The sequence below is a fragment of the Penicillium rubens genome (genome assembly GCF_028828025.1).
Source record: "Penicillium rubens strain IBT 27055 chromosome Unknown utg000004l_segment0_segment0, whole genome shotgun sequence".
Classification (NCBI taxonomy): Eukaryota; Fungi; Ascomycota; class Eurotiomycetes; order Eurotiales; family Aspergillaceae; genus Penicillium; species Penicillium rubens.
Genome location: NW_026890602.1, coordinates 683,575 through 705,782, shown reverse-complemented (window position 1 = coordinate 705,782; position 22,208 = coordinate 683,575). Strand labels below are relative to the sequence as shown.

Sequence of the window (22,208 nt, the reverse complement as noted above, 5' to 3'; positions counted from 1 at the left end):
TGGTTCATACACTTTAGCAATTCGCAGCTTCTTGGCTCCTGTTTTTCGCCCGCACAGTCAGGGAAAAGCCGTTCTACCCGGGCCAGGTCTACTGATCAACTGATCAACACCACCAAATACCTAATTTGACAGGGAATGCTAGTCTATACTATATTTGCCAAACAGGCCTCGCGTCCCGACTCAAATTGTCGAAGTTAGGGCGTACAATCAGAGATTGCTCTATGGATGTGGAGTCGAATCCACATCGAACTTTGAACACAACTTTTATTTGACTGAGTCAAACATCCACTGGCAATTTGTGGAGCCTTTTCAACTTTGAACCTTTTCCGGAACCTTTTATAACTCTTGCCTTCCGCCTAGATCTTCATCTAGTGCACAATTTGTCGACTCTGTTGATAAACCAAGGTCGTCAAGATGTCGGACCATGTGGCTGTCGAGGAAAATGTGCAAGAGGTCATGTCAAAAACAGGTCAGTCGCCCATTTGCCTTGTCGATGCGTGCTACCTTGTATCTTAGGATTCAAACATACTGAAACTGTTGTATAGAGCACGTAGTGCCTTCCTCTCATGGGTCACAACACTCCTATGATTCTGAAGATCAAGGCTCAGAAGTCGACCATGAGCCCATCCAAGAACGCTATGGAAACCCTTCATACTCTAGATTCCGCCGAGTGGCTTCCAAAACAATCGTGTCATTCGGGCCCAATGACCCAGAAAATCCTGTCAACTGGAGAACGGTATGTGTGATGGTGTCTAATACAAGCGAGCCGAAGAGAAGAGCACTGATGTGTCCAACAGGGGAGGAAGTTCCTTGTTCTCACAGCTGGTGTCATGCAGGTAATGAACAGTACTATCGGCTCGTCAATCTGTAGCAACGCCATCCCCCAAATCGCCGAAGAGTTCAACATCACCAACGAAACAACGCTCGTCTTGCCCATCTCCATCTTTCTCATCGGCTACATTTTAGGACCATTGCTATGGGGTCCTAGTTCAGAGTACTTTGGCCGGAAGCCCCCTTTGCTCATCGCTTTCGTTCTATTCATGATATTCACGCTGGCGTGCGCTGTCGCAGATTCATACGCATCCCTGCTTGTCTTCCGATTATTCAATGGTATGGTTGCATCAGCGCCTATCGCTACTGTCGGCGGACTCTTTGCCGATGTACACGACGATCCCACACTGCGAGGCCGTCTAATGGCTTATTTCATGGCTGTAAGCTTGCCGCATACTTTCGACAGAGTTGTTGAGTCCGACAGCTAATTGCTTCGCAGTGTACAACCTTCGGGCCAATCATCGGACCCTGGGTATCTGGCTTCGTGGCGGTTGTCAGTTGGCGTTGGTGCTTTTGGATTGGACTCATTCTATCAGGCGTTACCTTGCCATTGGTTATTCTCATGCCTGAAACCTATGCCCCGGTCATTCTGAAGCGTCGTGCCCACAAGCTACGCAAAGACACGGGCAATTCAAGCATTGTGTCGCCGTTGGACGTTCAGAGTCGCAATCTGCGAGAAATGCTTCTTATCACGATCTCACGACCCTTCCGCATGATTATTCATGAGTACATCGTTTCTCTAACTTCATTGTATCTTGCTCTGGCATATGCAATCTTCTACCTTTACTTCGAGGCATATCCAATCATCTTCCAAGGTCGGTGCCCTATTCCAGCTAGAACCACGTTGGAGACACGCATTAACGAACATCATGCAGGTATCTACAAAATGAGCCCCGGTGTGTCTGGCTTGATGTTTCTACCTAGTAAGTCTATCCAAACAACAATTTCTCCAAATCCAAAAGCAGCAGATTCTAAAATTCACCCAACAGTCGGCATCGGCGCCATCCTTGCCTGCGGCGTCTTCCTATGGTACGACGGCTATCTAGCCCGAGCGAAAGCCCGCAATGCCAGCTGGGCCTTTATCGAGGAATACCGCAGACTCCCTCTTGCCTGTATCGGCGGACCCCTATACGTGATCTCCCTCTTCTGGGTAGGCTGGACAGCCTCACCAAACATCCACTGGGTCGTACCCTTCCTCTCCGGCATCCCGTTCGGAATGGGCTACCTGCTAATTTTCATGGCTATGTTGAACTACCTGACCGATGCCTACGAGACCCTCTCCGCCAGCGCACAGTCGGCCGCAAGCTGCACGCGAAGTATTCTAGGTGCTGTGCTCCCGCTCGCGGCTAAGCCGATGTTCAACCGGCTCGGTGTGCCTTGGGCTTGCAGTTTGATTGCCTTCCTCAGTTTGGGCGTCTCTGTTATCCCGTTCGCTTTTATTCGCTACGGTGACCGTATCAGAGATAACAGCAAGTTCTGTCAGGAGCTCAAGCGCATCAAAGAGGCTGAGCGGTTGGAGTGGGAGAGAGAGGAGTGTCTCGCGGATGATGATGATACACTCGAGCCTATCCCTTCCCGTAACACTGGGGTTTCGATGACCAGAATCGATACTGCTCGGACGGATAAAGCGTCGATTATTTGTTGAAGATGGACGGCTATTGATGGCTGAGGCTGTGTGCCACCCACGATCCACCTATCGAATATTGTCTCGACGAAAAACGGCTTCATTCGCGCGTGTTGGGTCATTCCTTCCCCTTCTCTTTTTCGATTCCATCGGTTGTCGATTCAAAAGTTTGATTTTATTTCCACGAGGCGAGTGACATTACCATATACCTATTCTCTAATGTTTAAGCAACACAGGACCTCCACCAGCTGCTTCGAACTATGCTCCTATCGAGAGGGGAGAAACGCACAGGTGCCTGTATTTCCATTTCCATTTTGCTTTTTGCTCCCCCATTTTAAGGCGTCTCACTATACTTTTTTTTACCAGGGAATAGAGGTTGCATCTGGCGAGCGCTGCTTATACTCAGGTTGACTATGATATCTTCCATTAGGAAGACCCTAGAATAATTTTTAGTATAGTCTTAATGAACTCATGTTTTCCACCCTACTCTCTTTAGCCCTGGAACGACCTGGGAATCTCAATTGCATCTTTCGGTGTGGAGTATATCTAAACTGAAGAATAAATTACGACTAGACTACTTGCTTCGACAAACCAAGCAATGTCCCTTGCTCTAAATTTTCAAATCGAGCACATTCAACGACTGACTGAATCACAAAACAACCATGTGATGAGTAAAAATGTAGTCCATTCAACAATATGTATGCTGTGCCATCAAAGTCCCTGTCAAGCACACATAACCCCAATTGGGTTCTTTATCCCCGTCAATATGATGTAGTTTGCAGGATTTATCGGCTGGAGCGCTACTCCTGCAAAAGAATAAAGGGTAGACGGGAGATCCCCCTAATATACAATCCAACCGGCGAGAACAGCTGCAGGTGATCTAAACGTCTGTGCGTAAGAGACAGGTAACAAAAAAAGAAAAGAAAAAAAAAAACGACTTTGCGGCCCCGAGTGGTGACTTGCATTGGTCTGCACTTTAATTGCTATCCACAGATCCAGGGTGAAGACTTCAAGGATTTGAGAGTTGAAGGATCTAGTCGAGGTCCAGACTCTAGTAAAGTCTTGGATATCTAACTCGGGGCATTGATTGGCTTGTGTGGATGTACTAGAATAGACACTAGTCAATTAGCAAAGGATTTTGTGCGGAGTACGGAGTGCAGTACTATGCACAGCATTGCCCAGTCATCTACGGAGTACCTATGTTGTAGGTACGGAGTAGTTTCGAATGAAATCCGCAAAGCGAAGATCCTAAGTGGCGAAAATCCATTATACTTTGTAGATCGATGCAATCCTGGTCATGGTCTGTGTGGGAATACAGAGAAGGAGCTATGACGGCGAAAGGGAATCAGGCAAAGTTCAAAGTTCAAAAAAAGGTCCAAATTAAAGTCGAGACCCAATAGAAAAGAAGTTATGTGGTTTAACGTCCGAGCAAAAGATTAATAGCGGCAAACGCGCTTTGCGCGAAAGGGGGGGGGTTGCGGTTGCAGCGGGAACCCCAGATGGAGTCTGTGGAGCCTCTAAAAAGGGTACTTTGGTGGATTTTGGCCTGGTGATCGAAGAGTGAGACAGGTTTTACTTTAATAACATTGTTCCTAAAGGGACAAACGAAGCTGGAATAATCCTGGTATCCAGATGTCTTTAGATCAGGGCGGATATGACGAAGTCCGGACTCGTTGGGGGAAAAAGGGGAAAAAAAGAAAAAAAAAAGAAAAAGACAGCCGAGTATGACTACCCTAGGTACTTAGGTATGATACGTCAGACTAATTCCATGTGCCCATCTACCAAGCTTGGATGTGATGTGCACCTGAACTAGATCGGGTCCCCGGCCCATCCCCGAGCCAGTCAGGTCCAATATACCAGTCAACACTTCTAGCAATGATTAACACCTGAAGCCGGACCTGCGTGACCCCAGATCAAACATCCGGTACTCTCGGACTTTGGGTACTCACAAACATGAGTTGGCATTCTTACGTTCGAATCGGCTGCACATCGTCTCTCCGAGGATAGCCGTAGCCTACGTAGTAATTGTTCGCGAATTGTATTTCCCCAGCAAGCCCTGTTCAGACGCACGGACGGTATAAACGAGCTTGACGATTGAAGCTAAACACGACATGAGGTGGCTAGATCGTGGCCCTTATGGAGATCAGCCAAGCAGCTATGGGCCCAGGTCGTTCCCACGCGCTCTTGTCCGACTGGTAAGAGATTATCAGCCAGTTAGAGGGGGTTGACTTGTAAGCATCTCCACTCATACACCCTCAGAGCTGATCGTGCACAGCCCTGAATGTCAGTTCCCACCCTTTCAACTTTCAACCTTTAGAAAAATAAATATAATAAATATGATTAAAACAAATGGGTTGAGATCATGTGGCTGGCAATTACTTCCCCGGTGGACTCCTCTATTTCTTTTGCGGGGAATCCCTGGGCGTATCACAGCAGTTCCGCAGGCACAACTTCGCTCAATGAGGCATGTGGAATGCAGCTGCCATATCTTTTGATCCTCTTTTTTTTTTTGCCTGGGACTAGTTAAGCTGACTTGGAATTATCGTCTGGTGATCTTCTATTGCTGCCTGCTTCCGATGGTGACTTCATAGCCCATCTTGAAATCATATTTAGATCGTCTAATCTAGGTCATAGTCAATCATATTCACCTTTTTTCTATTCCCCTTTTGCCTTTGACATTGAGCGTTCTTGGTTATTCGTTTTCGTTTCTATAAAGGCTGTCTGATCTATACGTGAAACCTTTCAATGGGGAAAATATGACAACCTTCTCACTAGTTGCGATTCCAATCTTCGTCTTTCTTTTCGCAGTTAGACACCAAAGAGAACTGCTCCAGTGGTTATCACAAAGGCTGAAAGGGGGACGTTGCTCAAAAGATGTCGCCAATCCATCCGACGTCAAGCGTATGGCACCGTACCCCGTACAGCCCATCAAAGGCAGAGAACGATACCGCGTAATGATGGATATTCGCAAACTCGACGCCCAGAATTGGCTCACCCTCGACAAGAACTATATGGACGAACACCGGGTGCGGACCCAATTGCTCCACGAGAAAAGAGAAGAGGTTCTGCGCTGTTTGCCGGAGTCAATTGAACCCTGCCAGGAGGCATTGGAGGAAGTTTCAGACTTTCTCTGCGAGAGATTCCCCAATATGTTCGGGATGTCAATCCAAAACGGCCGAAAGATGATCGATAATCGCATGACTGGCGATAAATTCACCGTCAGCGGGCGCGACTCCAACGAGGGATTAACCGAGGCACTCGAGGCCGCTGTGCGTCTCACGATGGAAGATCTAAGCATCTTGATGATGAACGAGGAAGGGGAATTCTACCTGTACGTCCGGACCCACATATAGAAGACAATTCCAATATTAACTCCAATACAGGGCAGCTAGCGCCAGTCTCTTCCCAACGGGGTGGACAGTGAACCAGAGAATTGGCTGGACCATCTCTCAACTGCACGGCCCCGTGCCACTATGGCACCAACAAGTCGGCAACTCCGTGAGCAAGTAAGTGATTTCCACATCAGACCAGGTAGAACGGCTGCAACCATCAGAGAAAACAATAAAACTAACCAACCACCAGATTCCTCGCCCGCTTAACCCCAGCCTCTCCAATGGAACGCTCGAACTACTTTGTAGAAGTCAAGGGACCAAACGAGAGCCTGACTGAGATCCTCTACCGGCCCGATTCCCTCTGCGAGAAAGAGCTGAGCAGCCCATTGCCATCGGATATCCTGATCCGTCGCGAGAGACAGACTTTCCGTCGACTGCCGCGGACAGGTGCGATCGTCTTCGGCGTGAAGACGTATCTCACCCCGCTGGATGAGCTTCCAATGGCTGAGCTGGATAATCTTGCCAAGGAAATGAGGAGTTGGCCTGATTATGTGGGGGAGTATAAGGGGAGGGATGTTTGGGGGGTTAAGGTTTTGGAATACTATCGCCAACGGGTTGGCGAGGAACAGAGTGGCAATGAGGATAAGGATGGGAGCACTGATGTCTGAGCAGACTTTTGGATATCATTTCTTTTCGCATTTTGGGTCTGGAAGATCAAAACTGGGTCGGCTTTTTGATTAACAACACAAAAGTTGTTTTCTTTGCTCGCGTTCTTTTGGTTAACTGAAAAGGCTGTGTCTTCAGTTAGACAAATGGTTTATCAGGGCTTTACATTGATGGGTTCAAGTTCTATTCAATTATAACATGTTCATGTGGCAGAACTATACCTAAGAATGACCAGCTTCAATACAAAGAAAATCACAGGTGTTTAGGGACTCAGCCAAATCTATAATGAAGATATGTAAAAAGAAGAGAAAGTAATAGGAGATAACTCCTAGGTAGGGGTATAGCAGCTCTCTAAATCTTCGACAGTGGCGGCTTGTCTTGCTTTAAACGCACAACACCCTATGATCGAGTTAGCACTGGCCTCCAGAATAGAGAGAATAAAAGCAAATACATACCTCTTGCGTGCAAGTAGCAATAAGCACCCCATCCTTGGACCAAAGCTTCTGAATAGCCAAGCCTCGTCCTTCACCAGCCCACGGACTCTCAATCTCCGACAACATCCACTCATCGGCCCGGAATGCCCGGGGATTGTGGAAGTAAATTGAGTGGTCCAGGCTGACCATCATGCCAACCTCTTTATGATCTACCTCCTTTGGGCCCGTGGCCCTATTCAACGCCCCTTCCAGACGGCGCCGCAATTCTGCAGCCTCCTCTTCCTTCAACTCCCTCAGAGCTCGCGTGATATCCTCATCGTCAAGATCAGACGGGTTCTTAAGCGCATTGAGAAGTTTCTCAAGTTCAGCCGGGGAGGAAAAGCGCGGGACATCATGGACAATGGAAACGGTCCCGATGAAATAACTGTCGGTGATATAGGCAAGAGCCGACAGGTGTGCTTGGTAACCACCCTCTTCGGAGATTGCGCCGCGGGCGCGAATGTACCTTCGGACCTTCTTATCTTCTGGATTGGGGGATGTGCCTATTGATTCAACGACGGCCATTAGCACATGCACAGCATGGAGTTTCCGACTAGCGACGTACGGTTCAAAATGCCCGCCTTCCTTGATTCAAATGGACCGCCGCCCGCATTGCTGAGCGCTTTCAAACTGCCCGGCTCGGCCTCTTCCGGCAATGGGACGTCGGGCTTTGATACGGCGTGGTGAAGTGTCTTCTCACCTCCACTGCCGACCCGGCTGAAGCTCAGCGTGGTGGTGAAGATCGGTCGCCCCCGTTGTCGCGCCTGCACGGTTCGGGTCACGAAGCTTCTCCCGTCGCGTACGCGCTCGACGTGGTATAGAATTGGGATTTCGGAATCGCCCGCGAGTACGAAGTAGCAGTGCATGCTGTGGACGGCGTAGTCGGCCGGGACCGTCCGCATGGCTGCTGATAGGGACTGTGCGATTGCGGCACCGCCGTAGATGCCTCGAGCTCCGGGGGGATGCCATAGCGGGCGGGTATTGGTAAAGACATCCTAGAGACAAAGAGAGATTTGTTAGAATGACTCTTTTTGTGATAGAAGAGGGATGTCGTACTGGGCCGAGGTCCACCACTGGCGTCAGATCGAGTACGTTCTCGATAAGAGCCTTGGAATGATCCTGCTCGGGCGGATCGAAAATCGTCACGCGTTTTGACATTGTAATTTTATTGAAGAGAGGTCTGAATGAGGAGGTTAATGCCCAGATGAATTTCAGGGATGACGGTGCCCTGGACTTTAAAATGCGGTCGGCCACTGCAAAAAAATGCCGAGGTCCAAGGGGATTTCTCATCTACCGGGGCTTCAACAGCGACATTATTCACATTGCATACATTGCACAACTACACGTGCTGGCAATAATACATTTATTCAATCATATTTCACATTAAATTACACGTACCACTCCCTCTTCATACTTACACCCGATATTTCCCACGCTGTAGCATTCCTTCAAGGAGTCAAATAACTCCAGCCCTTCTGCGCTCTCTCACCCCCAGGCAAATCGAAGCGATAAGTGCTTCGCACAAGATCGGGTGACGGTGCACTGGTATTACGTTCCCCCAATAAGCGAAGCAACTGGCGCCGTTGCATCTCTTCGTCGGTGAGTAGTGGCATGCCTTCCTCCGCTCGGTGACGTCCATACCCTCGATACGCCAATATCCCCGCAAGAGCATAACAGAGAGAGAACGCGGCGGGTAGGCATATGTTCACGATCTGCAAAGTGTTCATCTGCAGGTTTCGCCCATGGATATGAAACAGGATATTCAGGAGCGCGAGCAGATTCGTCGTTGAGTATGGGCTGTAACCGTTAGCGAATGGGTGGCAGAAGAGACGCAGCTTCCATCCATGGATTAATACTTACATGAAGATCGAGTGGAGGAGGAATAGTACTTGGTGGCGCTGGGCGAAGGTAATCAGGGCTGATACACCGTACGACGCACCGACAAACACAAATGCAATAATAGTAGATACTGTGGAATTGATTTGCAACTCTTGCGGAGGAGAGCCGACTACCACAGCCAGTATCATATACCTAGCCACACAGAACCTTATAGTTAGATATCTTCAATTCTCAGGCCAAGCTCATCTCTCGTGATCTCAAACTCACCCGACTAGCTGTAGAGCTGCAAAGAAGGCTGCTACTACTTTCCATAGCCGTGAGATATCAGTCGTATTCTGGGGTAGGGTCTGTCCGGCCTCGTATGGAACAGCCAGCATACTGACGATTATGCCAAGCCCAAGAGTAAACACGCGGGAGCCTGGAAGCTAAGCAAAAAAGAAAAACAAATACAATGGGAGAGGAAATTAATAAAACGAGCGAGTTTAAGAGAGGAGGTCGGATGCAGAGCTGCAGCTGAGGTCTGCAAACCCCTCCGAGGAGCCTGCAGAACTAGTCTCTTAGCTGCGATGACATCCCGCAGATCGCACAAACAACGCCCATATAAATGATCTGTTCCATACGATATGATTCTGAAGGTGATGTACGCTCAACTGGATTACCTATATAATTGAAAAATATTGATGTTGGGTGAGCGTATCCACCAGATGGCAGGTATCATATGCCTGAACGTGAAATGCCGAGACTTGCCAAACTTTTAGGCTCAAAATTTCCAACACGGTGATCCGATTCGGACAAGATAAATGCTGATCCCACCAATGAACGTTATGCAAGTACGCGGGGCCCTGTATCCCCGAGTTATTACCTATATTGCTCTTACGATTTGGTCGGACCTCGACGTTATAAAAACAAGGAACATAAACCGTTCTTTTATGGGGAACAACTAGATGTGTAGCAGCTTGATAGCTATAATTTAAAGAACAATCATATATTGTCTGTTCTAGCTGAGCGGGGCTAGAATATTGCTGATCTCTTGTTTTCTTCCCAAGGTAAGATGACGAAAAAGGCGGTTATAAGAAATATACAGCGAGATAAAAACTAGTCTATGTAATATGTTATACCCGATATAGCTACACCCAAATCACGGTAGAATGTGTTGGGGAATGATTGACTTTCTGTTTCTTTCACCATAGGAGGAACTTCTGTGTAGCTCTCCTTTGTCAATTGGTCACGGCTGAGACGTATGCCCATTCCGTGCGTGGTTGAACAACTCTGGAGAGCTGCTGGAAAAATAGCCCCTGCTCACCGTCTCCATGCAGATGTGAGATAGAGCCAAAACCGAAAATTATCGAGTCTGCGTTTCGTAGACCGCCTGAAAACTGTAAGACCCGTGATTTTTGCAGGTGGAGGGCTGATCGGCTGAGCTGCTGCTCTCTCTCTAGCATATGTGGTGAATTGTCCAGTCTAATAAACTCCTTGTTGGAGACACTTCGTTTACTCCTACTATCTGATTATCTGACTAGATCACGGATGACTCTACCACTCCAAGTACCGACGTCAAGGACAAGATATTTCCAAATGGAGATTGAATCTATCGGCCGAAGAGACTGATATCTTCAAACGCTTGAGGGAACGAGGTTCACCTGAAGGTGGCAGAGTATCCAGAAGGCATGGTTCTGGCAAACAAACGATTTCTTGATATAAACCTACATATGTACGAAAGGAAGCGTGCTGGACTTTATCTGCGCAAACTGTGGAGAGCTCACCGTATAGAAATCCGGCCTTTACTTCAATGTCCAGCCCATCTCGTGATTCATGTTCCAGTTGAGAAATAAATAATGACCAATCGAGCATGAATTCAAGTTATGCACCAAACAAACCACAGTATATTATAAGGCTATTTATTTAGAAAAGTAGTGCTATAACTGCAAGTAAGATTGATTCGAGAAACTCAAAATTACCCAAGTATCACAATATTTTCAAGGTTTTCAAATACGCTCTTAGCATCTGGTGATATAGATGGGACCTAGAAACCGGGGTAAGAGAAGTAAGAACGGGGGTAGCAAGTTCGTAGCTAAAGGGTGATAGGGGCTACTCTGCTTAGAGCTTATCCGTTCCTAAGCTCCGGGCTTTTTATGACTGTATACTTTATTTTAAAAACAGGTCTACTAAAAACCCCTCTAAAAGAACTTGCGGACCGCATCGAACGCGCCATATAACGTAGATTAATCGTTGATATTAAAACGGAAGGAGCACGAACACAATATATTATCTACTTCAGCGAGCTAATGCCTATTACGCTAGGAAAACACTAGTATCAGAAAACTACTTCGTATACTACGGACGTCGAATGGCATAATTGATTTTCAGAATAACGGCCATGATCCTGGCTGCAGAACAGACAGGTAGATAGCATCGGATGCCATCGGACTCCCCCAACGCACTAGCGCCTCACGAAAACGTGGATGTGGATTTAACTAACCTGACTAAGTTAAGTCTGTTTCCCCAAGCCAATCGTAACCATGGACCCTCCAACTATCAGCCGAAATATACCCGGGGAGAGATAAGAAACGGGCTACCTGATAATCGCCGACAGCTCTACTCCGTACTAAGAGAACTAATCCCCTGGCTAATCCCTTTCGGTTCATTATAATCAGGTACACTAAATTGGTCACACGTTTTCACCAGATCTCCTTATCGCTGAAAGTGCCCTCGATACGTGTATATATGGCTGGATTATGTCCGGGCTCTTGATACAAGTGCCTTTCGCGAACTAACAACCCTAGTGTGGATTATCTTGGTCAATCATCATGCTCTCCCCTACTGGTTCCTACGGGCTACCAGCTCTGTTATTAGCCCTACTGTCACTCTCTGCCACCACCATCGCGACAGTCACTCCCAAGGGTCAAACCGTTGAGCTGAATGGGAACACGTATTACGTTCCTCCCACAGTAGTAGCAACCTTGAAAGCTGATTCGCACGTATTCGGCAAACTCAATGGCTTGCAACCTCTGACGGTCATCCGGAGTGATGCCCCAAAACTGACGAGCTCAATCCTTGAGTCATTAGTGAGCAGCTACGAGGCTGCTGACGATGTTTTCAATGCTGGATTCCTTGACAATGTTTACGTTCAGTATAATGGTACCTCCAAGGATCCCTCGGAGAATGTGTCAACCCATTCCTCATGGGGCCCTAAAATCCTGGGATATGCATCTGCGTATGGTACCAAGAGATCAAAGGCAGTGACCTCATCGTCAACTCTACCTGCTGGCCCATATTTCTTGGACCCATCGAGTGGAGCCGTTTTCGAAGCCTACCTATTATATTCCGATGTGATGGGGTCTTTCACTCAGGGATTGGTGTCGGTTGGTGATGAGGAGTATGATGTTTTACCGACAAGCTTGCAGGGCTATGCGTCGTTGACTATTGGTGTTCCTTCGCGGCTGTACTACACCAAGACAGCCGATAAGCCTTTGGCCGGTGTATGTATTGTCCGCTATTCACATAGCAGGGGCTCTTATGCAAGAGACATGCCATACTAACTATTTACTTACTCATTAGGTTCGTCTCGGTGTCAAAGATATTTATGATATCAAGGGTGTCAAAACCGGCTGTGGCAACCGCGCTTACTACGAAACATACCCGGTTGCTAACTCTACCGGCCCCGCAATCCAATCCCTCATTGACGCGGGCGCAATCATCGTCGGAAAGATGAAGACTAGTCAATTCGCCAACGGTGAGACCGCCACTGCTGATTGGGTTGATTACCACTCCCCCTTCAATGCCCGCGGTGACGGGTACCAAGATCCTAGCTCATCATCGTCCGGTCCTGGCTCTGGCATCGGGTCTTACGACTGGTTGGATTTGGCCATAGGAAGTGATACCGGAGGCTCGATTCGCAACCCGTCGCAGGTGAATGGATGCTTCGGCAACCGGCCCTCGTGGAATTTGGTCTCGTTGGATAAAGTCATGCCCATGTCTCCGCTTTTGGACACGGCCGGATTCTTGACCAGAGATGTGCAATTGTGGCGTGCTGCTTCGGAGGTGCTGTACAAGGATGCAGGCCTGAAATACTACACCAAGTACCCCAAGTCTATCAAGACGATCCAATTCCCAACTAATGCCTCGACCCCGGCAGAGGGTCTTTTGATTGATTTTGTCGACAAGCTATCGTCCTTTTTGGGAGGTGCAAATGTTTCTGCATTTGATTACAATTCTCTCTGGGAATCCACCAAGCCTTCGACTGTTGCCGCCAATGCGACCCTCGACAGCATGTTGTCTCTCACTTACCCTATCCTCATTTCGAAACAGCAGTATCCCCTGGTTGCTGCACCGCTATATTCAGACTATGCGGCTGCCAATGGAGGTCGCATGCCGTTTATCGACCCCGTGCCTCTGTCCCGTTGGGATTGGGGACTTGGATATCCAGAGTCGCAGCTGGAGACTGAAATAGAACACAAGAACATCTTCACCAACTGGTGGAACACAACTGCCCAGGTATTCGACGAGGAGACTTGCTCAGACAGTTTGATTCTTTACATTGGAACCGAAGCGACACCGCTTTACCGCAATGCTTACCGGAGGTTTGTGTTTCTCTTTCCCACATGCTAGGATATTGAAAGGATTGTTTGCTAACTCATTGGAATCACATAGCATGCCAGGTGTTCCAACAGGATTCGCTACGTCTCGTATTGCCAACTTTGCTGGTGTGCCCGATATGGTCATTCCGAGTATGTTCACCCTATTACTTATACGAAGCCTCCAAGGCTTTTAAACTGGAGCTATAACTAATCACAATCATAATTTAGTTGGTCAAGCGCTCTACAACTCCACCATCACCCTTCAGCAGGAATATCTGCCTGTCGCGGTAGATTTCATCGCACCTCACGGCTGTGACCTGATGGTCTTCAATCTGATCAATGAGTTGGTGGAAGCTGGTATCGTGAAGCAACCTCACACCGGATCCACTTTATACGGAGACCAGGTGACTTATTATTGAGCAAGCAAATCAATAGGTGGCTCTCAAGCTGGGGTAGTATTGTACAGTCATGAGTGTATAGATTTAGGTCTTGTATTTACTCTTTCCTACTACCAGAGTCAGATCTCAGAAAGCCATACTAAGGATATAGATCTAGACTATTACACATTCGTCGTGTGCGTACGGTTGCGGAATATGGAGGCATGAAATAAAGGTATCCTCCGCTAGGCGTCGGACATTGGAAGTCAAAACTTAGAATTGCCCAAGGGCGAGTAGGCGAGTATCAAAACTCCGCAAGTCTGTTTGGGCACAAAACCCCGGGTACGTATCTTCATCTTCAAGCATCCCTCTTGGCCATGAATGTGCGCGTGCAATAAAGAAAGTGGTATGTGTGCTCGGGTGCAGACAGAGAAATGTGATTGAAGTGGCTGAGAATTTGGCAAATCGACGGTGCGACTACGGAGATGAGTGGGAAGTTCCTCGACCACGATGGCTCAGTGTTGGCATGGTAGAGGATGTACTGATAAGTTGGGAGGTCATGCCCAAAACCTACGTCTATCACCATCTACCCCGACAACGACAATATAGTTGCTCTTCTCAAATATACTGTCAAACCTCATAGCCTGCAACTTAGTTTCAACAACTACTCAGTAATCTCGTCTCACATTCCACCATGCACCTTACGTCTCTGTAGAAGTCTCCCCGTATAGTGATCCAAGTCCAAGCTAGATGTTGGATTAAATCTTCCGAGGCAGCGGCCTGAGGAGCTTGGGATATGGCTCGTCGAGCTGATCTATAAATGAATGTGGGAGTGTCACCTTTAGTCGGTGTTGACTTTACGAGATAACAGCACGGAGAGTATATATACCAAAACTCTCAGCATCAAGCAATTCAAGATGACTGTGGGCGGAGCATTCTTTCTCTCAGCAGCACAGTGCGCCTTCAGCAATCAGCTGGTTAAAGCAATTACCACAAATCTACCCGAGCTTGACCCGGCGGTGGCTATTTCGACCGGTGCAACGCAAATCCGAGAAGCATTTACGGCCTCGCAAGTTCCCATCGTTGTCGATGCCTACATGGTTGGTCTAAAAGCTGTGTTTGCGATTACGATTGCCGCCTTTGGTGTTGCCACTGTGTTGAGGCTACGAAGGAGGACTACTAGTGAGAACTAGTATGGAGGGAAAATCGGGAAGAAGATGCATACTATGAATCTATGGAAAAGCAGGCTGTATACAAAGGAATGGCAAACTGACATATCAAACTGACAAAGCAAAAGCTCAGTCTGTACAAAGGGACAAAGGCATAAAGACATACCATACCATGCATGTCAACACACTGTCATTGGATTCTTTGGCAGCTGGAAGAAGCTCCCCACTGACGAGCTGAAGAAGACGACTGGTGGTGCTGCATGACCACCTCCAGGTCGTTGTTGTTTCGAAGATGATGGGCGACTAACGGGAAGGAGGGAGGGGTGTGGTACTCCGCAACCCAGGTTGGTCGGGTCTAGACATGTAGGGTTGCCTGGTGCTCGGTGTACGGACTCTTGGTTTGGTGGGTGTATTAGATGTATTAGATAGGGCTTTTGATATTGCGCTGCGGCGTACCTTGTGTCTATCAGGGAAATACCTTTACTCTGAATGGATCAATAAATTTAATTCTTATATGCGATGTGGGGAGATTTAAGCCCGATTTGATTGCTCAAATAGGCTTTTAGCCATGAACAGAGTGACATGATTCATGGGAAAACATGCAGATATACCAACTAGGCTGGATTTGGATAGTGTGTACATATTTAGCTCAGCCGTTGGACTGACCTATGCTGACACGCAGCTTATGTCTCATATGTGTAAAGCCACCAAATCACCCTAAATAAAACTGAAACGGACCTGCAGCATTAGAGCTTTCTATATTCCCGAGCCGACGGGTTATGACAATATTGTTCGGCCACGATAGGAATCCAAGAAGTAAAAAATATATGCAAATGCAGTTTGAAACGGCCGAAATTCGATCCGTTCAGAAATATATACATAAAGACAAAGGCTATGTATGAACAACATTGAAGTACTTGGGCATGGGTATCGGCAATGCAATATCTGCAAGGAAGATATGAAGAATCGGAGGCAAGTGACAGTGCCCGTATAAAGTCTGGACCTCTAGAGCTGGTCTAGAGCCATACACACACAACCCAGATGGAGCGACGTAGCGGTATGCGATAGTTGGTGACCTAGGTGAGACGATCGAGACGAAGAGAAAATAAACATCGCAAATCCGGCGTGTGCTTGATGCAATGAAACCAAGAGACAAAAAGGGCAAAAAAGAGAAAACAACACAACCACAAATGGATACACCCGCTTCAAATAATGCTAGCAATCGTCATGCGTGATTGCGCCGAACTCGACCTCTCAGAAGCCGATTCCGGCGCAAGAGTAGAAGAAGACGGCTCCAGCTTCGGCTGCCCCATGGCAACATCCCGCTGCGCATAAGCCATCTGCCGTTGCTGATGCTGCTCGGTAAAGAGATCTTGCACAGTCTTCTCGATCCACTCCCACCCCGCCCACTCCGCGTCCGTCTCCATCTCCGTCGGACGGCTCGAGGGTGTCGGTGTCGAGATCCCCATCCCCTCCAATTGGGATCCCGTCTCGGACCCGTGCCATACCCAGCTACCGTCGCTGGTCCCTTGCATATCGCCCGAGACGTACGCCATCATTTCTTCGTCGCGGTCGAGATCTGGGACGTGGCCCTCGGTTGGACGGATGCGGACTAGGAGACGTCGTAGGAAGAAGGCGAGGTACCGCCCGCAGGCTGCGTTCACGGTGCGCACGTCGCCGATTGATGAGAGCGCTTGTACGCATGCGAGTGCGGCGGCGTATTCGCCGCGGAAGAGGAGGAGGAGCGTGCAGCGCCAGATGTGTGTGCAGAGGAGGGAGCTTGCGCAGGAGGCGAAGTGGGAGCGGGGATCGTTGATGGGTGGCGGTGCTGGGTGTGTTGGGTAGTTGCGCATGCAGCGGGAGAGGATGTTTGCTGTGTCGAGGGCTGTGGAGACGCAGTAGTCCATTGCTGAAGTGCGGACCATATCTGGACAGAAGGGCGAGATGTTGTGGCGGTGGAGGAGAAGGCGGGCGTTTTGGAGATAGATTACCGGGGCGAGGGAGCGGGGGTCGAGGTCTTGGTCGGTCTTGGGGTGGAATTGAGAGGGGAATGTTGCCAGGCAGGTGTTGAAGTGGAGTTCAAAGGTCTCGAGGGTGGCGGGGCTGATGGTTGCTGAGCGTAGGGTGCGTGTGAGTTGGCCGATGGACCGGACGACGTGGATCGTAGCAAGCAAGGGCGTAGTTTGCTGGCTGTCTGGGATCTTGCCTCCTTCTGTGATGTACTGCTCGTCCACAGGACATGGGAGATCGATATCGCAGTCTTGATCGTTGATCAACACTGGCTTCCCCATCTCAAGCGCAAGTAATCTGTCCCAGGCGTATAGTCCCCACCAAACTCGCTTCCGCATTTCCCCTTCCACAGCAGGCCACGGTCCGGAGTCGATGTGCAGCCCAATCTCTTGAGCCACGCGCACTGCCGAGCCGATCCACACCCAGCTAGCCGACTTCGAATTCACCTCGTAGAGAAATATGCTTGCCAGCAGTGCCGCACGAGCCCGATCCAAACTGAAGACGTCATGCCAAACATCAATAATCCCGCAGGACGTGCGTACGTATTTCTTGCCTTCCTCCTCCCGATCCGCCTCGTTCGTGTGGATGGCACCGCAGGCAAATACACCAAACAGTACAGCGGCCCATTCAGTCGAGACACCCAACAACGACCCCGACCGATAAACCTTTTCATACTCTGCGATGAATGCGGGCCAATGGAGCACCGGAAGGACCGAGTGAATGCAACCGAAATACTGGGCGAGTAGATGATCGGCTAGATTCTTCGGCGGTAGCTCCGGCGCATCCGCAGTCACCACTGACTCTGCAGCCTGTTGGCGGTATGGGGTGGGCACCTTCAAAATGCCACGACCGTAATGGCGAAGATTAGACCGCACATCAGAGAAATCCTGTGCGATAGGCGCCTTCGAACGGCGCACAGGTCGATATTCGATCTCAGGTAATTTAATCATCGGCTGCGAGACGCCTTCATCAACATCGACCATGCGATCCGGCCGCATCATGCCCGTCTGCAAGTGCTGTAATTGCTGCTTTGTATTCTGCAACTGCTTTTCCAGATCCTGGACCTGTTTGATGGATGACATGCGGCGATTCGTCTCTTTGGTAAACTGACAGCGGACCCTGCGATTGTTACATTCGGTGCAACTGGACGACTCCGAGGCGTCGCATTTGACCTTGCGCTCGCGACAAGCATCGCAACTGGGGTCCTTTCTACGCTGGCGATATGCGCGCTTTTGCTGTAACTGCGCGGCGGACTGTTGGCCATGTCCGGGGCTGGTTTGGTAGAGACCTGGAACTGAGTTTATTGGCGGCGCATCAGGAAGTGCAGTCTCCCCTGGTGAGCCAGAAGCGGAGTCATAAAAGCGCTGGTACGGCGATGTTGCCGGCGCAGCTGTGGGCATAGGCTGTAACAAATGAGACATTCTCATCCCGCTGTCCGGTCTGCTCGGCGGAGCGGAAAGCAAGGCGGGAGCCGGGAACGCGCCCGACGTCACCGACTGCACGGGTGGGAGTTCATAGCCTTGGTTACCACGAAAATGAGGTTGCATGTTGTATTTATTCCTCCAGCAAAATGGAGGAATATTGGGGGAAACAAATTAAGAGTCGGGGTGAGAATCTTAGTGGCGTAAGATAAGGGTTATCGCCACGGTTTCAAGGCGTCAATATTTCGAATTTCCTTCAAAAGGTGCTATTCGAATGAAGATTGCAAAGCCATTGTTCGTAGTAGAAAAGGGAAATATAAAATCAGGAAAATAAGAAAATTGGAGGGAAAAAAAAAGAACAAAGAAAGTAAGCCCAGAAGGCCGGGACGATGTATGCAAATGCCGAGGTTGGGAAAGATGAAGATCAAAGAATCCTGTGAAGAAAGGGAGATTGGGGAATGTAAAATCAACGTTAAAAGGAAAAGAGAAAAGGAAAGGAAAAAGAAAAAGAGGAAAAGGAAAAGGGAAAAAAAAGAAGCGAACTATAGATCGACGAAGAAGAGTATTACGATCTTCCTAACTCCATCAGTGGCCCATAAGAATATATGGAATTTAAGGAATCTTCAACGGATCTCAGCCGAGACTTTACTATATTCTCTTAGTGCAGAAGTACATGTATATCCTATACCGGTAATACAGAAGAGGATCGGCAGTGTTAGATCGAAAGAAAGACATGTCCAGATATTTCCAAGGTTAGGAAACTTGGCTTCTATAGTCCCACTGGGAAATGTATACGGAGTAGGGACACCTAATATATAGTGATGGTGTAATGTCAATAGAGTAATACGATATGATATCTAAAACCAAAAGAGGATACGCGGTCCACGAAGATCTCGCCCCTCTGCACAAGCCCTGATGATCGACTTCGGAAGTGCACCGGGACCACATGGAATCGGATGCGTTGGCCCGGATTTCTTTGGCTCTTGACTTTTCCCCTTTGACTCGGCTTTTTATCCTTGGCCGTTCTTTTCTATGGTTTCGCCTGTCAACCCCTGGTTTTTCCGAGCTTTAGCCGAGTACTTTATCGCTTTGACTCCGAACCTTGGAATATCCGTAGGTACTCCATAACGTCCTAGGCAAACTAATAGCCCAACCTCAGGGAATACTGCCAAGCCCTTTCTTTGATTATCAGTATCCCAGGTTCGGGGCTCCATCCCATCTGGGTTTAGTACGGAGAATATACGGAGAATATATCCTGCGCAATAGCACTGGCGCTTTACTCCCATGCATGTGTTTTACTGGTGGATACAGTGGACTGCGAATGCTGTGCAGGGGAAAAAGACGAAAGCTAAAAAAGCAAAAATAGCAAAGATCATGCCTCAGTACGGCATAGTGCACAGACAGCCCTCAGCCGCTTGGCTGTTCCGTAGTCCTTTGTTAATCATTGCCCGGTGAGGTCTGCTTTGGATACTATTGGGATTACATTACTCCGTACTCCGTACTTCGCTCACAGAACTTGCCGATGATTCCACTCTACGGGGAAGGTCCGCGATCCGAGTTAATTTTATAGTTAAGTTTAAACGTTTCCCTCGGAGACAGGGCAACTGAAAGCCTACCAAAAAAAAGTGAAATCCAAGATGACATCCACCTGGGTTCCACCATTCCCAAGCGAGGAAAGGGAAATCCCACGGCTCAAGTCTCACCGGGTATCGCCAGTGATACTTGGCCCTTGCAGAATCAGCACTGCGCTAGTTGTGCCCAATGTCGCCTTCGACTTGACATTTCCCCGCACACCCCTCGGTTAGAGATTTCAAGGAAGTCGCTCCGAGACCCTAATACAACTCGCATGACTTTGCCGACGAACTTAATTCGGATGTCAATTTAATAAATATAATAGAAATAAATAAAATAAAACCGTCTATCATCCCAACTCGGCAAAGACCGACAAAGACCGACACGTCCATCCTTGAATACAGGAATACAGGGGCCGTGTGCCATGCAGCTAAACGCTTAACCCTAAAGGAAGTTTACTCGGTTCGTGCCGGAACTATTCTCCATACAGTATGCAGGGGCTCATGAAATGGCACGTGTAAAGCATTGACCTGCCGGTGATTACTACCCCCCAATGATACCTGCAGAAAATACCAGTTGGTGTCCAAGGCTAGTTTGAAGCTAGTCAATAGCTCCTGGTGTCTTTCCTGGATTTCGGAACTTGCGGTGTACCATACTTCCTCCACTGTTGGCCTATCCAGCGTTTTGATTTGATCTCCTCTTACCGAGAGGGCTCCAATTGGAACGCTTCCATGTGGCGACTATCAATCCAATTCTAATTTTATACTTCGTATACATGTACGTGTCACGGTACTCGACTCTCAGCTCGCAGCCGCTAGCTGTATACGATAAAGACACGCAGATCGGCCGGTCCCGAGGTGAAAGAGCAATAGTACGATATTGCCTTGACCCTTTCCCCCCACTTTCAGCCAATGCACACGTGGCTCTCTGTTGGGAAAGAAACAGATGATGTGATGTCCACGAACATTGTAACTCCAACTACGGAGTACATACTCCGTAGACAATCTAAAACAATCTAAATAATATGATCACAATTGTTCACGTCCGCGTGTCCTTGACTCAACGCCCCACAGCGGGACAACGATCGAGATGAAACACCCGTTAACCGAGCCATTCCGATTTGCTCTGCTGAACAACTGTCACGGTTGTGAACCCGAGACTCCCGATGTCTTCCGTGTGCTAGTCCGCGGTTTTGTCTCAGATCAAATGGGGTTTGCTTGGATCTGAGATGTTTCGGGATGTTTACCGAGTAGACGGGGGATGCTGAATGTTCTTTTCTTTGTAACGTGGGCAGAATTTTGTTTTTAGTATTTCTGTTCATTGTGTGTTCATTGTAGGATTGGTGGGAACGAAATATGAGGCTATGCGACTGCCTATATGTTATGCACAGTTGTAATCCATGGATGTCCACAATAGATGCAACGGTAATATCTGCCGTAAGCACACATACATGTGCATAGTAGTTTTCCGGTGGAGTTAACGTGCATGCGAACCTCACATGACTCAGTTAAAGCTTAGTTATATTGGTGTCTCAGATTCAACAAGGTCAGGTGAGATTTTTAACTGTGGATGTCCGTCGGAGTATATCATAACATGCATGTGCTGATGCTCATTGATGCTGGTATAACGCATGCGCTGAAGGGAACCAAACACAGATGAGGGAAGACGCGAGGGCGTCAACGCCACCCATAGGCACGTAGCTCTGTTGACACAATATCCTATGAACCGAACACAGCTATATCCATGTCATGTCAGTCCAACCAACTTTCCCCAACCGAACGCAGGCCCGCAGGCACGGGTGTACGATCGCATTGTACATATTCCAGTGCCTTTTCCGTGAATTGGACTAGGCCGTATGGGCTGCGAGGATCTCCCGCAACAAGCCGATAAAGAACTTTCCCGCACAGTTTGCGTACTGACGATCTACTGACCAATACCCGAGAGGTCTGTGGTGTTCTTTTGTGGGGCTAGACTGCTGTTAAGGCTAGTGTCGGTGTTGATATTGACTTCGGTTGAGATCGATGAGAAGTTGAGCTGGGTTGAAGTAGGTAGTGGAGGCTGCCTCCCGCCTTCACGGTCATTTGTAAAAGCTCATTTATGACCTATTCTGCTGCCGACCGTGACCTCGGTATTAATTCATACCATGAACTCTTCCAGACCGCAGCCAAACAGTGACGGTAAAAGGTGTCTGCGTGAGAAAAAAAAAAAAAAGACGAAGAAGAACTCGGTCAAAACTGGGCGAATGAGTGATTGGTTTCAATTAGGTATGTGATTTTGATCGATGGACGCTTGAAACATAAGTTGCATATTTCGTTCG

At 48.4% G+C, this 22,208-nt stretch overlaps 6 protein-coding genes across 6 annotated transcripts; 3 read left to right on the top strand and 3 right to left on the bottom strand.

The window, feature by feature from the left end:
• Window positions 1-414: 414 nt before the first annotated feature.
• N7525_010217 (MFS transporter) lies at window positions 415-2,476 on the top strand (the record flags this gene model as incomplete). The annotated part of the gene is made up of 6 exons (XM_002556670.1): window positions 415-469; window positions 546-736; window positions 798-1,211; window positions 1,271-1,646; window positions 1,707-1,754; window positions 1,821-2,476. The coding sequence occupies 6 exons, from the start codon at window positions 415-417 to the stop codon at window positions 2,474-2,476; spliced, it is 1,740 nt and encodes a 579-aa protein (XP_002556716.1).
• A 2,882-nt stretch (window positions 2,477-5,358) lies between these two features.
• Window positions 5,359-6,455, top strand: N7525_010216 (heme-dependent oxidative N-demethylase family protein; the record flags this gene model as incomplete). Its single annotated transcript, XM_002556668.2, has 3 exons — window positions 5,359-5,786; window positions 5,839-5,961; window positions 6,038-6,455. The coding sequence occupies 3 exons, from the start codon at window positions 5,359-5,361 to the stop codon at window positions 6,453-6,455; spliced, it is 969 nt and encodes a 322-aa protein (XP_002556714.2).
• A 349-nt stretch (window positions 6,456-6,804) lies between these two features.
• N7525_010215 (uncharacterized protein) lies at window positions 6,805-8,084 on the bottom strand (the record flags this gene model as incomplete). The annotated part of the gene is made up of 4 exons (XM_002556667.2): window positions 6,805-6,852; window positions 6,909-7,429; window positions 7,492-7,921; window positions 7,983-8,084. The coding sequence occupies 4 exons, from the start codon at window positions 8,082-8,084 to the stop codon at window positions 6,805-6,807; spliced, it is 1,101 nt and encodes a 366-aa protein (XP_002556713.2).
• Window positions 8,085-8,374: 290 nt separating this feature from the next.
• N7525_010214 (uncharacterized protein) lies at window positions 8,375-9,142 on the bottom strand (the record flags this gene model as incomplete). The annotated part of the gene is made up of 3 exons (XM_061215019.1): window positions 8,375-8,723; window positions 8,787-8,957; window positions 9,033-9,142. 3 exons carry the CDS (start codon window positions 9,140-9,142, stop codon window positions 8,375-8,377), a joined length of 630 nt encoding a protein of 209 aa, XP_061067531.1.
• Window positions 9,143-11,572: 2,430 nt separating this feature from the next.
• On the top strand, window positions 11,573-13,761 carry N7525_010213 (uncharacterized protein; the record flags this gene model as incomplete). The annotated part of the gene is made up of 4 exons (XM_002556665.1): window positions 11,573-12,244; window positions 12,324-13,345; window positions 13,416-13,492; window positions 13,571-13,761. 4 exons carry the CDS (start codon window positions 11,573-11,575, stop codon window positions 13,759-13,761), a joined length of 1,962 nt encoding a protein of 653 aa, XP_002556711.1.
• A 2,332-nt stretch (window positions 13,762-16,093) lies between these two features.
• On the bottom strand, window positions 16,094-18,445 carry N7525_010212 (transcription factor domain-containing protein; the record flags this gene model as incomplete). The annotated part of the gene is made up of 1 exon (XM_002556663.1): window positions 16,094-18,445. One exon carries the CDS (start codon window positions 18,443-18,445, stop codon window positions 16,094-16,096), a length of 2,352 nt encoding a protein of 783 aa, XP_002556709.1.
• Window positions 18,446-22,208: the final 3,763 nt, after the last annotated feature.